Source organism: Scomber scombrus, chromosome 15 (genome assembly GCF_963691925.1).
Source record: "Scomber scombrus chromosome 15, fScoSco1.1, whole genome shotgun sequence".
In the NCBI taxonomy this organism is placed as follows: domain Eukaryota; kingdom Metazoa; phylum Chordata; class Actinopteri; order Scombriformes; family Scombridae; genus Scomber; species Scomber scombrus.
Window position 1 is genome coordinate 13,029,485 of NC_084984.1, and position 16,273 is coordinate 13,045,757.

Consider the following 16,273-nt stretch of genomic DNA (forward strand, 5'->3'; position numbering starts at 1 on the left):
AAGGCAGGGGGTGTTGAAGGGAAGGGGAGTATCCATACAGCACACACACACGCAAAAGTCACTGCAAAGCTGAGTGGACTGTATGTCTTCTGATCAAGACTGATGGACCTGTAGCATAGGTCAAGAGGTGAGGCTTGTCTGAGTTTGGAATAAGGCTGGGAGTAGATTGGTGGAGTTTGTGAGTGAATTATTGGGAATGCAGACATGCAGCATAGCTTGTCTTTCACCTATCAGGTATGTCATCCTCTGAGAGTTAGTAATGACTTGTTTGAAACTCACAAAGGGGGTATCTCTTGCCCTTCTAACAGGATACAATACCAGTTTAATAGGTTTGTTCTATCAAGTGAAACAAACATTGCTATGTACACATAGTGTATAAAGTAGGTGTACAGGGGGAATGACTGTACTTACTTTGTTTATTTTTTTTTGGTGGGTTGGGGATGGGGGGGTGATACAGTGCAGAATTAGCACCTTGGAGAGGGGAGAATGAGAATACTTAATCATACTTGTACTGTATAATTGTATCATAACATCTCATTCAACATTGAAGTCAACTTAGTAGACATATCAAGTTTTCTGTGTGTAATAATGTATACTTAAAATGCTTAATTACCGACTAAGTAAAAAGATCAACTACCCCAGGGGCCCTGGAAGCTCAAGGTTCAGCGTGTGTAATTGCTCGTTGATAATTTGATCAACAAAATCAATGCTCTGCATCTTAAGTTGAGTCGTAAAAGACTATATACATTTCAGGTCCTCTCTCATAGAGTGCCCCACTGTTAAAATTAGGTTAACCACTTTTTTAGTACATATTGGGCTTACATTATGCATATGTCTAATAATTGTATGTTTTGTGTCATACACACTGAAGGAACTTTTTTGTAGTTTTGGTGACTGTGGACACACAAGTAATGAGGAAAAAGATGAAAGGGTGAAAGAGGGGTACATACATTGTTCAGGACAGGAACCTATTATCAGAGAGTCAAATTGGGACAGCCTTCAGTAATGGCCAATTATATTACCTCATCTCATCTCATTTAAAAGCAGCAGACAGTGTACAAATACACTGGGAGTAGAACCCAGGGCATTTTCTCTCCAAAGAAATACCTCCTGTATTATTTACTATAGTTTGCTCTGCGTAAAATTATGCTATGGTTTAAGTAACTATATTGATGTGTACAAAAAATTCAAAATGGTATGCCATATTGTCATTTGAGTGGTCCAATTATGTCAAAGAGCACTCCAAACCAAGTAAAAATAACAGGTGAAATATATACTGTAGGTGAAATGTGAAGGTGAATAGTTTCAAATTATAGTTGACAGCAGATCATGTGTAACAAATCTTGTCAGAATATAAAATACCTTGAATAAACTATGTGCAGGACTGTCAAATATACATTAACCAAAAATAATTTAAGGCTGACCTGTGTTCTAAAATGTCTTGACTATAAATAAAGGCAGTATAAATTCCAGTTCCCCAGTCACGTTGCTAGCAGACAGTGATCAGAATGTGCAGAGGAAGCAAAGTCCAGCAGAAAGCATGGATCTATAAACAGAGAGAACAACGGCTTTGCTCCTCCAATATTGATTTAGTAGCTGAGACCTGCTTTGGTGTGCAAACTCAGAATCAGGATGAAAAACAGGTGTCAATAGAGCAGTAATGTTTTAGACATTTTCTGTCTGCAAGTAAGCCAGTTAAAAGTCAGGTCCGCTTTGTTCCACTGAATATTTTGTGCGTTAATTGTAACGTTGGTCTCTGATGGATTCATTATTTCATTCATCTATTTGTGTTACCAAAACTGGGTGTATACAATAGGGGCTTTGGGAAAATCTCCTGAAACTCACATGAGGGGTAATTGAGGAACATATAAAATATCTTACATTGCCAAAATAATGGAACCTCACTAATGCTGGAGTAAAACAATGTAGTTTTGGGTGAGGAAGCTCAAAGAAAAAGATTAGATTCAGATTAGATATTTTTATTGTCATTGTACAAGTACAATGAAATTAAGTTTGCTACTCTCATACACAATGCATTAAAAGCAACATATTTATAGGATATGTAATTGGTTTAACTCTAATCCACTGCAAAGGTGATTTAACCTGCCAGCTTATGTTCTTTTGAATGATCATAAGTGCTGTTCCTTTTACAGTCGCTTGTGTTATCACGCATAAGGTCCCCAGAAAACAGAAAACCTGGTGCAAAATAAAAATACAAAATGTGTTATAACATGCTGAAGTAGTTTTACGGTACACCAGCAACAATTGTTTTTGAAGACGACAGATGCTCTCATTTGGAAATGGCTGTATATTGTGCAGATGACAGGGACAAGCTGGTGGAGGCCCACTCCCTTCCAAAAAATGTCCCCAATGGTGCATCGCCAACTTTTGCTTGGCTCTTTGCCTCATATCACAGAACTGTTTCCTATGATGGATAGCAGTAATCTCAGAACCAAAACAAAAAAATACAACTAAATGTGTTATATTCCTTGGAGCAAGTCTAAAATCAAGTTTGGTTGCTTATCTAAGATGTGATAAATAAACATATACAAATCTGTCAAATCATTCAGTGTCTTTGGCTAGACTGGCCATTAAATGGTTTAGATTCAGTCCATTAAATATAAGCAGCATCTTAAGATAGTGTGTTGTTACATAGTACAATTTTTTTACAACAAAATCAACTGCACATATTCTACACTGCAAACATATGATTTAAAATAAAATGTAAAACAATAAATAAAAAGGTACTTGCAATACATCAAAACAAAATGTATCCAGTGTCAATATGTATAATTTTTGCAAGCATTATTTGATTAACTATGTCATGATCAGACTACTAATGAGGTAACAGAATAGTACATGAACACCAGAACAGCCTGCAGGACATACAGCAATCAGTCTTTGATGACACCAGGCATCTGTGTTGGTGCTAATGCAAAGCTTTCTCATTAAAAACTCAGTTGTATCTTCATCAGTGAGAAATGCAAACAACTGTTTGATTGTTATTGGACTCCTACAGGTTATGCATGCTGTGCTAGCTGCAACAGTTGAAATACTGAAAACACATTATAGACTGCTACCAAGGTTACATATGAAATTAGCCTGTAAGGAGCTCTGATTGTATGGTTAAATGCAATTCAGCAGTAATCAGAATCAACCAACCATTGACCAAAGTGTCAAACATGAGATATCATTTTGACGGCAAATCTCAGCTGGTCCTTTGTGTGTGTTTATGTGTGTGTCCACTGTGCAATCTGTATCCAATTTCTTCCTACTAAATATGTGGATTGATAGATTACATGCATAGTGCCTGGTTGAATTTATCAAACCTTTAATCCTCGATACCCATTCCTGTCTCCCTCAGCTTTTGCAATGCTTAAGAGGTCTTAGCTGCATGTGAACGTTAATCAAGAGAAAAACATATCCCCACTGTGCTGCTGGCACCCTCAGCTACTGTAAATCTCAGTCTTGGTATTTGCGTGAGACCCTCCTATCCAGAAATACATCAGCTAAAACAAAGGCTTCTTGTTGCTCTGCAAGCCTCCCACAACCCCCATTTTGCATTGAAAAATATATTTAAAATATTCAGCTGTGTAATGAAGACCATAACATACAACTTAAAACAAAATTAATAAAGAAATAGAGACGTAACAAAAAAAGGTAAATAACACAATCAGGATATTTCACTTGTGTGAAATATCCACACTTGTACACTCATGTGCAGCTATTGCAGTGTGAAGCATACATGTCTTCGCAGAGGCAAATAAACACTGTAGAGCTAAAATATTGAACAAGCTGGCCTGGGGTTAGGATATAATGAGATCGTACAGTATGGGGGATTCCTGCTGTTCATCATTTATCACCATGAACATATCACAGCTCTTTTATTAAACAGAAGAGAAAAAAGTCTATTCAACATTGAAATGTTATCAATTTTTACTTATTAATAAATCATATTTCAGTATCTTCGTGTCAAAATGTATATCCATCATAATTTTCACAATCTCCACTATCACATTTAGTATTTAACAGCCCTAGTGCCTTTTCACTTGCACTATTTTTCTGTAGGAAAAATAAATCATTTAATAATAGGGAGATGATGATATTTCTCATCATATATAATATATCAGTGGGCTTCTAAAGCAAAAAATATAGGCAATACAAAGAGAAGTCTCTTCCCACTGTGAGCAATGTCTTACCTTGCTGATAGTAATAAATGGCATGTGGTTGTTTGTCTTTGTGTGGCTGAACCTGATTGCTGCAAGCTAGGACTCCAGTGGACAGGGAGTGTCATTTAGGCATGAAAATAAGATGCCCAATGGAGTGTTTAAATGGAAAGAAAATGTCAATTTTACGAGCGACTGTCTTCCTTTGGAAAAGTGTGATTATGCAGGAAGAATTACTATTAAGAACTGACTGCGTGTATACGTGCTCACATGCTATCATCGTTGTATGTGAGTGTGCACGTGGCTGAGCAACTGACTGTGGTGCATGAACTGTATCCATTCATGCATGAAGTCTGCAAGTATGCATTCCTACTGGGAAGTGTGCTTACCGCATCCCTGACAAGGTCACCTATCCATACAGTCACTGTAGGCTGATTTACACCAGCGTTCAATATGCATATTTCCTGATGATGCTGCAGTGTGGCTGGTTTGTGGTGATGTTGGTGAAGCAGTCACAGTCATATCCCATCCCTCATTTCACAATCCAGTCATGTGAGCCCCATGTGAGGTAAGGGAAATTTAATGTGTATACAATATGACCCAGATTTTACTAGTCTGTGGTAGCCAAGTTTGGAGCAGTTTACATCTAATTTGCATTTGCCACAAGCGTGCATGACAGATTTCATATGCAGAGTTGCTTGAGTTATGCAATTGAGGGTGGCACAGTTATAATTAGAAATGCCCCAAAGTTGATAATTTTGTCTTTATCACACATTGAAGTATTTTCCAAGTATTCAAATTATTAACCTGGCAATGGAGAAAATTCAAGTTCTTCAAATATGTTTTCATTGTCCCTTAAATGTGACTCATAGTAACCCTGTAGCCAAATGTACTAGGATATCAGCAAGGCAGAAAAAGATGTCCTCAGAGATCTTACACTACCAGGCTTGGAGAATTACTGAGGAGCACATCTCTTCATTTCTATGTAGCCAGAAATAGCAAGTCATTAAGAGAATGGCAGGTGATGGGCAGATTAGGAGGGCTCAGCAGAGGCAAAGCGTAATGAAGACAGTTCAACCTTACAGTATTCTTCCTGGTCCCACCCACCCATCTTATTGCCTTCATCCAGTGTTTTCCTTATCTCACACAGCTTCAAAACCACAGTTTTATTCTCCTTGGCCTTTCAAGTTGAAATGCAACTTGGGGACATGGTATGATGTGAGGTTTGGTTTCTGAAAATATACTCTTCTCAGTATGGTTTGAACAATGGAACTGAGAACATACACTTCTCCCATGACAAGTCACAGGAATTATGGAAATAATGAGAACTCCATATGCAGTGATAATTTTAATGAACTTGACGGAAAGGGGTTTTCTTGCACGACTGAAACAGCAGATACACATCCAAGGGTGACAGCTAATGCATATGATTTGTATTTCTCCATTCTCACAGGGCTGTAATGGTAATGTAAAGCTAATACTAATTAGCCTATAGAAACGGAGAGCCCTTTGATTTGAAGAGACTGTTAATTGTTGCTTTATTAAAAGCATGTGTATTGGAAAGGTCGACCATACAAGTAAACAGGCGTATGTGCTAAAAAGACATTGTAAGATACAGTGCAGTTTTCTACTAAAGGTGCCTAATTAGAGCAGGTCACCTAGGCCAATTAAATAAAATAACGTTAAAGACACTAAAACTCTAATACATTTAGGATATGTTTGCTTGAAATTTAAACATGTGACCAAAAATTCTAAAATATGCTTTAGGTCAAAAATATTTGGTTGACGTTCTTAGAAACTGATTATGCATGCAACTGACAGAGACACGCTTTTATAGGATTCATTTTAATATGAAAAGAAAAGAGCAATATAATTGAGTTTCAATGCACAAGCACACAAAAACACACCCACACACACACATAAAGTACCCACATATTAGCCTACACACACCTGATGCACTGAAGCTGTGTTATATGTATGCCACCCGGATGAATTTTGCATTAGGAAAACAAGAAAGTTTGCGCAGACAGAAGAAACTTACTTCTCCAACATTTGAGGCTTTGGGGAAAAGTACATGTACATTTGGTTGCTGACGGAAATTGCAGAAAAAGAGGAAGCTTAGGATCTCATGTGCATCATCCTTTTATTTACTTGGTTAGATGATTTTCTTGATGACAGATGACAATTAGAGAGGATGTTCCAGAACCATGGTTTCTGACTGTGGGCTGTGATACAGTCTGGGCCCAGTGGGATTCACTGTTGTGTTCTGCTTAATAATCCAAATCCTCTAAGTCCCCCTCGGCCCACTTCAGTCCTTTGATTGCTCCTTGTATTTTTATTACGTTATTCTCCATTTTCATAATCTGGTACACAGCACTCTTATGGTGTGTGCTGGAGAGAAAGAAAAAGAGAGGGCCTAACAAGTGCTGCATACTGCTCTCCTAAGGTCATTGAGATTACAAGGGTTAGTCTCTAATCCATAAAGCTGGGTATGTGTGTTCCCAATTTGGAATAATAATTCTTTGAGAAAAATGACTGTATGGTAAACTGACTGTTGCAAGCTGTGCTCATGTTTATGCACAACCTTTAGAACGTGTGTCTGTAATCTGTGTGTAACAACTAATGTGAATGAGCCTGAGCTGGGCTTGCTTGTGCATACGCCTGCTTTGCCACCTGGGAAGATGTCTTTAGGCAAAAGAGGACAGATATTCACTTTGCTCAGTCACCATGGATCATGCAACACAGCCTTTTGAAGGAAGTAATTCATTCAGCGATAAGCACAACAAAACGGGAGGAAAAAAAGCACTGTCAGCAGCCATCAAGATGGTAGAGCGTGATAGGCAAGTCGAGCTCTGTAAAAAATCTTCACATGCACTTTATGCAAGGCCAATAAGTGCATTTCAAAGTCCATTGCCTGGCAGAAATGATATAAAAATAGGGAGCATTAGAGAATTATGAACCATTTAGACTGAAGATGCAGTGGGAAATGTCTGATAAACATTTTTGAGCATTCAAATACTGACAATAGATAGTATATCAGTTTTCCTAAGACTAGGCAAACATATGGGTATAACTGGGATACTGGTAATTTTTTAAACAAGGCCTGTATAGTTTGAGGGCAATAAACTAGAAATATTGTTTTTCTATTTTTACTCACAAAGATGTAATCAGTAAAGTGCTAACCAAAGAGATGTAAAATGTGGAGAGGTACAGACTGGTCTGATATAATCTATCGAGGACTCAACTTCTCTGTGACATCTATTAACACAACATTTTACAGTATTTGAATTGTAGAAATGATTTATCAGTATCAATTTTCTGCATTTAAGATTATTGTATTTTCATCTTTATAAAGGGAGAATAAGATGCTTGCAATACATTACACCGACCCCAAGATATATTGCATTTCTTTAGTTTATAACATCTCAATTGTGAAATAAGTCTACAATAACTATGGATGTTTCTCTGTTACTCCATACTGAATTTATTTGGAGTCATTAAACTGTATGTATCTGTAACACATTGCATTAATACTGTCACTCCAATGCAACTGTGACATACTGTTATACTGACGGTGCCAATTTACGACCCTAACCCTGAGATTAGACATCATGTATATTCAGTGCAGTGTATTCAGACATTCTTTAACAGTTAAACTGATTAAATCATTCAAACAGCTACAATTCATGCAGCATTTTCATGTGACTGCTGTGTGTCCTAAGATGATAGAAATGAATTTATTCAAGAGCAAAGTCATTGAATACTAAGATTGTATAGTTATACGACAGAGTCTGTCCCTGTCTGTCTCCCACTGATTTTGCATTTTTCCCACCAACAGCCCGATGCCAAGGGTAAGATATACATCTGTCTAATTTCTTGCTTGTCAGAGCACCATCTGGTGCAGTTTCAACATTAAAGACAGGGAAATGGTAGCACACTGTCAATCACAGACACATACAGAGTGTAGAATGCACAGTCTTCTGAGGACAAAGGTGTTGGACATTTTACAGACAAATTGGTATTTTTTGTTTATCCATCAATGTAATGTTTTTGTCAGGTTCAGTGGGACTACAAATGTGAAGCCCTTCCTGAAAACCCAGCCAAGTCACTCAGCCTTAAGCACATTTCAGTGATTTTTTTTTAAAGTTGCTAGACAATTGCTGGTGCTTTGAAAGAGTGTAAATTAACAGTCAATGTACCCAGAGCTCAATGGGTTACAATAAGCAATATAGTGGAAATTAAACAGGCATGTCTGAATTGGCCCCAGTCCCAATCCTGTGTATCAGCTTGGAAAACCCTTCGACCATGACCTCTATTCTTACCTCTGTAATTGACATTTTCTTATACAAAAAACGTCTTATACAGCTAAAAAATGTTTTTAAAACATATTTTTCAGACACATTAGTAAGGTTCTGAGGTGGTACTGTGGTACAGTGATTTTAATATATTCTTTATTTCTACAGTGTTGATTGTTTGCATTTCCCTTTCATTTATGGGATTTCTCCCTCCTCTTTAAAGCAGCTATAATTAATGTTTTTTTCTTTACAGTGTATGATTGCTGGAAAGTGATGAACCCTGACAATTAATACTTATCTCTTCAGCTGGGCTTAGCATTAGCTCAATGCTTTGGTTTTGTGACCCGCAAATTTCACTCTCACTGCTCACTTCAACGTTTCTCTCAGGCAAATGATTTCAGCACCGAAGCTATGATAAACCAACTGTAAGCATATCTGTCTAGCATTAAATGTCCAACCGACAAAGTTAGCAACTAGCTACAACTTAGCTATTTCCCTCTGGAGTTAGGAAAATAAAATAAAGATATTTGCTAGGTGACCAAAAGCTTGACTTCAAATGAATGCTAATATTATATGTAAGTATCTGCCCCCAAGTGGCCAACAAAAATAAAGTTCAGTATTTCCCCTTTATTCATTCTTCACATGATCATTAATATCAATGGGCTATGAATGATTTTCACTGATACAATGCAAGCATGGAAATACCCTGGCTACCGTGGATGCGAACAGAGCAGTAGAAAAGAATAGCAGTAAGTCAAAATGTAAGTAAATGTACCGTATAGGGTTCAGTATGTTAGTTAATAAATGCTGCAGCTTCTCAAGAGTCTACTTTTTCCCCAACTACTGAAAAAGTGAAAGGGGCAAGCCCCGAAGTTAGCAACAATGGCCTACCTGACCTGACTAGGCTCACTCAAGGTGGACCAGGTATTCTCTTTTTCGTGTCCATCTCAGCTGAACGGAGCAATATTTGCTGAGTCTCCGAATTTTGCTCGGTGCACCCCCATCCATCTCCCATCGCCCCAAAGCAGTTAACAAAGGAGAAACACTGCAGTTATTGCAGGTTTAACTCCAGTGTGTTTAGAATGGTAACAACATTCATTATTGGACCTAAAAATGAATAAAACTGCTGTCACACTTGATATTTGATTACTGTCTTTGATTTTCTTTGCTGGTATCTTCAAATTGTAGGTCTGCAATTTGTCATAAAGAATATACTTAAGGTTTTTAGGAGGATTTATCTTTTCTCTTTATTTCCCTTCATCCCCTTTGCTGAGTGTCTCATTTAGGTTCTTGGAACTGTGTAAGAACTATTAGAGGAATTTAATAAGCAAAGGCAACTGAACAACAGAAGACAGTTTACTCCCTCCTCGTTTTAAGTGCAACTTCTTCAAGGTCTCAAACCTGGAGGGTGTACATTTAAAAGGAGCCTCTTCACATCTGAATAGCATCATTATTTCTTCTGACGGCAGTCTGGGGTAGGCACCAGGAACTACTGCTATTGTCTCATTGCTATTGTTCAGCACAGAGCAAGGACTTGGTTCTAGAAAAAATGTCCATTTATTTTCCCCTTCAAAAAAACTCTTTTTAAGGCGACTTTAAAATAAATCCTATCCTAATAGCAAGTTGGATGTGCCAGCAGTGGCTACATTAAAAGATATCCTCACCTTTTTTCAAGTCCTTCTCAAAACAATATTCAAATGCCCATATGTACATATCAAGAGTAAGTGGTTGCTGCAGGTTGCTAAAGAGATCTTTTCTTAAAACAGTTTAAATAGAAGAGAGGACCAATTGTCTGGTGAGACAAAAACAATTATTTTTTTACTAGAAAGACAGTTACTTTGTAAAAAAGAATCTCAGTAACACATAGTACTGAAGCCTTATATGAGCCTCAGCTGAAATTTGGAATGCATTTTTGCATGAAAAAGGACAGTATTTTGTCCCCATCTCTTCCATGGAAGACATGTTAGGAAATAAGTATGGACATGGGTAATGGTCGCAGCAACAAATAAATGTCTCAGTGTCGGCATGTGAGTGATGTTTTGACTTGAACAAATTTAAACCTAGCCTGTCCTATCCAGCAGATGTTTTAAAATGCTATTAACCTATTCTTTGAGCTTTGAGTCAGTCCTCAGTTTTATGGCTGGAGGAGAAAAAGGTCAGAGTGAAGAACATGTTTTGGTTTTATTCAGGGAATTTTTGCCTTTATTTGACAGTAAGTGGCATAGAGGCTGACAAGAAACAAGGAGAGAGAGGGGAATGACATGCAGCAAAGGTCCCTTGCCAGAATCGAACCAGTGATGCTGCCATTATATGGCATGCGCGGTAACCACTCAGCTACCAAGCAGCTCTGATGAACATGTTTATTATGTGAGAACCTTTCTCAATACATATTGTCACTGCACAATCTTGATTTGTTTGTGGGCCACAGGATGTCAAATATCCTAGTGTGATCTCAGTTCAATTAGCACACATGAAAGTCGATCAAATAAGAAAATCGTCTAATAACTGAGCAATTACCTTCTGACAGTATTCACTTGTTGGGAACATTTTACTACCAGCCAGTCAATGTCAATGGCTGTTTGGACGTGTGATCCCTAATGTAATCATAATTTGTTGTGTGGAGCACTGTAATAAGAATACAATGGAACAAAGGGATAATACATAAACTGTGGCGCACACACACACGCACAGACACACACACACGCACACACACACACACACACACACACAACATGAGTGCATGTGCTAACTTGCTCAAATGTGTCTTTCATTTGAGTCCTAATTCTCTTGCAGGTGACAGAGACACGGACGGGGCCACTGGGATGCAGTAGCTATGACAATCTGGACTCAGTTAGTTCGATCCTCCTGCAGAGCCCTGAGAGCAAGCTTCATCTGCAAGGTAAGCAAACTCATCATATCAATATTTTTCATATGCTGCCCAGCGATGTTGGACATCACAAGTCAGCATGGTCAAACTGTATTTTGGCCCCCAAAGTTAAAGGGGATCTATAGTCATACATAATAAAATGCTCTCAGGTAGACGTGTGGCCTCTCAAGAATTGAATGTCAATGCAGTTTTTAATTGGGGCTGGGACTGGGATAGATTTGCTCTCCAATCCCCTCTGGGAACTGCGATACGATTTTCTGTGATTTAGATGTCTGCTGGTGTCCTAACTTGATTGTGTTCTTAAGTCTTTGATCAAAGAAAAGCCTTAATGCAAACAATTGCAAGGACAGTGCAGAGTGAGAATATAAACTATAAGCTGCAACATTGCTGCAACTTATACATACATGGAATTTTGATGTATTTATCCTGCAGAATGTATCTCAAGAATGTATTGTGGGTCACTTTAATTATCCCTTCTACACATAAGAAAATTAACATACTAGAATTTTACTCACGGCTCATACAACTCATACAACGTCAATGGATGCAAATAGCAACTTATACTCTGGTGGTTATGTTCTTTATATAGTTCTGAATACTTCTGTCTGAAATATTGTCACAAGTAATAATTAACTAAAGAGAAGGGACTGCTTGCAGTGACAGTCACCCTGGGGAAAACGAGAGACTGAAAGATGAAAGACTGTGTAAACTGTGGTCAAGTATTTGAATAGAGTGATTGGTTCTTTGATTAATTCGAGTTTATGTAGGATACTAAAACCAGTTGGAGAATCTCAGAGACGCATTTTCTCTTCAACCCCCACTACCCTCCCGTTCCTCTCTGAAGAGGATCATTACTCTTCCTCGAAAATCCGGGAACTAAATGGTTTGTCAGAGAAACACTTTTAAGTCCTCCACTGCCACTTACTCAAAGGACTCTATAGGTTTTTGGGGAAAGCTTTATTGTCATGCACCAAATATATAAGCCTTGTGCTTTGAAGACTGTTTTGTCACTTGATTGACAGATGACAGGCCTGGAAAAGATGATTTCTTTTGGCTTGATAATAACTCCAAGATAATTGAAAACCTTTTCAGAAAGGTTTCCAGCTTAGAGTTTTGTATTAGGCTAATTTATAGTGGGCGAGGGTTGAGGGAAGGTGTTGAGAGTCCTCCTGAAAATGTGTTCTTTTAACAGTAATTAGCATGTTTGCCTTTAATTAGAAAGACAGCTGATGGTGTAACTTCTTCAATAGGCATAGTGCACTTCAAAGTGATGGCACTTCACACAGTCCATGAAGAGGCATCTAGTCAATTGAGATCTTTTAAGGTCTATACTGCTGAAATATATTTATAATTAGATCCAATCATTTAATTCAGCCATTCTGTCATGAACACAAGTGCAAGTGTAACAATTAGTGTTCTTTTATCCCTTGATGAACCATGTATGCGTGCCTCTCACACTAGCCATGTGGCGTTATAAAGAAGTTCTTCTCTTGAGGATAGGTTCATTATTTTCATTCACTTGGGTCACAGAACCTGGTCTGAATTGTGTCTTGTGCTTTTGAAAAATATGACTTTTTCCATTGTTCACAGCAAATTCAGTCAGCTTTAGAATATTATCATTTGTATGGCTGTACTGGGAATTGCTTTATAAAGTTACATCTTATTATTATTGATCAGTAGGGCTCTCACTTTTGAAAAATATGCACTTATATTAAAATACATGTCCATAGGCTTTATCTTTTCTTCTGTGTTAACAAATACAAACAGATGACACACAGATCATCTCTAGCCCCTATATTGGTGGTTGTGTTGTTTGTGTGGTGAGTTTTTTTTCTAAAAGAGAAGTAAAGCATTTCAATGTTTTAACATAAAAAATTAATAATGTAATACATTGTTTTTATAACTACAAAAAGATACATGCCGATGTAAATGTAAAGATCCCTTCCAGACATGTTTTTAAATACTCTACTTTGAATAATAATTTGTGCCTGATATGACTTTTTTTTAACATTCATTCTGCAGAGTGAAGTTCCAACATCCAACTGTAGGAGAAAGATAAAAAAAACATACTTTTGAGTGGTGGAGGGGGGCCTCTTCAGTATTGTTGCTGTGAAAGCAAAATGTATTAGCATCCACCTTTAAGCATTGCCCCAGTATGGCTTAATGGCAGGACACTGTCAGATAGGTGCTATGTGGCTGCCAGATACTTGGTGCTAGGTTGTTTCATGTGGTTATTGGGGCATTTCCACATAGCTCTAGTTGCTAGGGGAATTTGTGCTGTTACTAGGGTGGCACTAAATGGTAGCTATAGTGTATTTGGTAATTGTGAGTGTTTGCTACATTTTCTGTATGGCATATAATGTAATTACTGTGCAAAATTCCCTCAGAAGCCCCATGTACTGCCATCTGTGTGGCCAGTAGGTGGAGCTGCTGAGGATGGTATTATTTTAGAGCCCTGTGGTAATTGAGAGATTGTCTGCTCTGCTGGTGTCTGCTAGTTGCTGCACGCAGTATAGTAGTGAGGACATTCTGTGTGCTGAATTTGTGACAAATGCAAGCATTTATTTTCAGTTATTTATGCTAAGTTGAGCATGTCATTCTTGTTGTTATATGTTGGAGATCATTTTATGTGTGTTGAGCAAGTTAATGTTTGTGCCCTTAATGGCTTCTTAAGCTACCATACTAGAAATGTATTTAAGTGGTCAATGTTTATTGCAGCGCTGTGTTTAAAAGAAATAAGTTGTGGTCATCTGAATCCCTTATTCCTCAAATGTGTGATTCAGTTCTATTAATGTGCTAATGGATTAAAATATGTTGGTAGGAATTTAGGAATAGGAATATAGTTGTAAAAGCATAAGCCTTTGTGAAACCTTAGTTGCTTATTTATTTTCTGTTTATATTTTCAGATACCACACCCATATACTTTGTGCCTCTCTCCAAGTGCCTTATAAAGTTTTAAAAACTATTATCTGCTTCAGAATCCCACTGTGGATGGATATCCAGTTACAACACTAGATGTACACACCCAGTTTAACAAATATATTTCCAGTAATTACTATTGAGGTTTGGGGTAGATGCAAGGAAGTACTGCATGGAGGCTAGGGTGTACAATGTAGCCACAATAGTCATAGAGGTATTATTAATAGTGCTAGTTGCTGCAGTAATTAGTGGCAGTAACAGCGGATTGAGTTTGAATGTTTCATTATCAAGGTAGGTGACACAAATAAGGGCTAGTGCCCAACACTATTTTCATACAAACACACACATAGTGTCATAGAGGGCATTAAAGCTCAACATTAAAGCGCACAATTACAAGTAAACAGGTAACCTGTGAAATGCTTTTCACAATCTCCACCATGCACAGTACATAACTGTTAACATGGACACTGATTGACTGTAAGTGCATTACTTACACATTTGTATTGTACAATATTATGTCCTTGTCCCTGTAAATATCCCTCCATATAATGAGCATATGCTTTCTTAATCACATAAATGGTATACAGGGTCACGCATAAAGTTGGAATACAATATTTTTTACCTCTTTCCATGAAATGATTGTGAAAATGTGATTTATTCTTGATAGATAGTGTATAATATTCTCAAAATTGTATTGATCAATCTCATTGCACCTGGTCAAAGGTGATTACTGATGTGTATAAATAGAAAATAAAAAAGAGGAATGTGTCTGACAACAAAATTATTCCAACTTTATGGGCGACCGTGTATGTGCATGACCACAGACATATTTAGTTAAGTAACCAGACAGAATTCAAACATTTTCCTAACTTTCCAGCATGTGTGCTTTCATGTACAGTAGGCCTAAAGGTACAGTAGTTACCCCATAACCTGACTGTCAGTACATCATGATGGGAAGAACCCTGCTTTTAGAGAGATGATGTGATTGGCCATCGCTGATGCCAGCCCACAACCAATCCCCACAAAATTCATTGATAGTGTATGCATGATAACGGATTCTCTTAATCCCATATCACCTCCAAGTGTGCCATAGGTGTTCTATACAAATATAAAGATTACATTTTAATAACCAAAGTGTCCAATTTTACAGTTGCTTCCTCTATTCTGCTGTGCCTGCATAGTGTGAGCTGATGAAGTGTTTGGAAAAGAAATGGATTTTGATATGATGTAAAATGAACATGCCAATTGTCTTGAAAAATGCATACACTTCAATGGAAGTATAAAGCACCATCCAGCAGTGTTAAAATGTTTTGTTCCATTAACTGAGTATGCTTAGAAAAAAGAAAAAAAAATGTAGAAAACGGCAAGTTAATGGTCGAGTCATTTGGAACAACTTGTAAATATCATAGTAGTTCCAAAAGCAACTGATCGCCTTTTATTTGCACAGAGCAGATTTACTGTATCCCTTGTCTGGTTTTTACAGCCAGTGCCCCAAAAACAGCTCTGACAGTATTGTGCTCTTCTTTGACAACACACCATAAATGGACTTCACAAACTATCCCTTGAGGAGGAAAACATTGGCTGGGCCCAGGACTACTCTAATATGCACTAGCAGCTCTCGGCACATCTGATGAACACCCACCATGTGTTTCATTTTCAAATGCCTATTGACCTTTTACCAGACAATTAACTAAAATGCAAACTTCTGGCATTTAAACTGTGGGGAGGAGTCACATCTGGCCGGAATGGAAGATCACGGATCACTGGCAGCTCTATCTAATAGCAAAAATATGCACATCATGCAACATTTTAGTTGAAGGATCATATTTCACAGGGTTTTTTTCTTCACAAGTATAGTTAAGCCTTAAGGGAAAATCATTCACTCCAATGTAAATGTTCCTCTAAAGAAACATTAAACAGTGTGGACATGTCAACAGTTTTGTACATAGCTGCTGCAGATTCTTCTATGTGGTAGTATCTGTTTACTCTGAGCTTCCTTGTAGGAT

The 16,273-nt window shown here is 37.7% G+C and overlaps 1 protein-coding gene across 1 annotated transcript in view; it reads left to right on the top strand.

Moving 5' to 3' along the window:
* Positions 1-16,273, top strand: part of brinp1 (bone morphogenetic protein/retinoic acid inducible neural-specific 1) — an 86,785-nt gene that overhangs the window by 46,518 nt on the left and 23,994 nt on the right. The window contains exon 4 of the mRNA XM_062434726.1: positions 11,255-11,360. Coding sequence (XP_062290710.1) covers positions 11,255-11,360 — 106 coding nt within the window. The remainder of the gene's footprint in view (positions 1-11,254; positions 11,361-16,273) is intronic.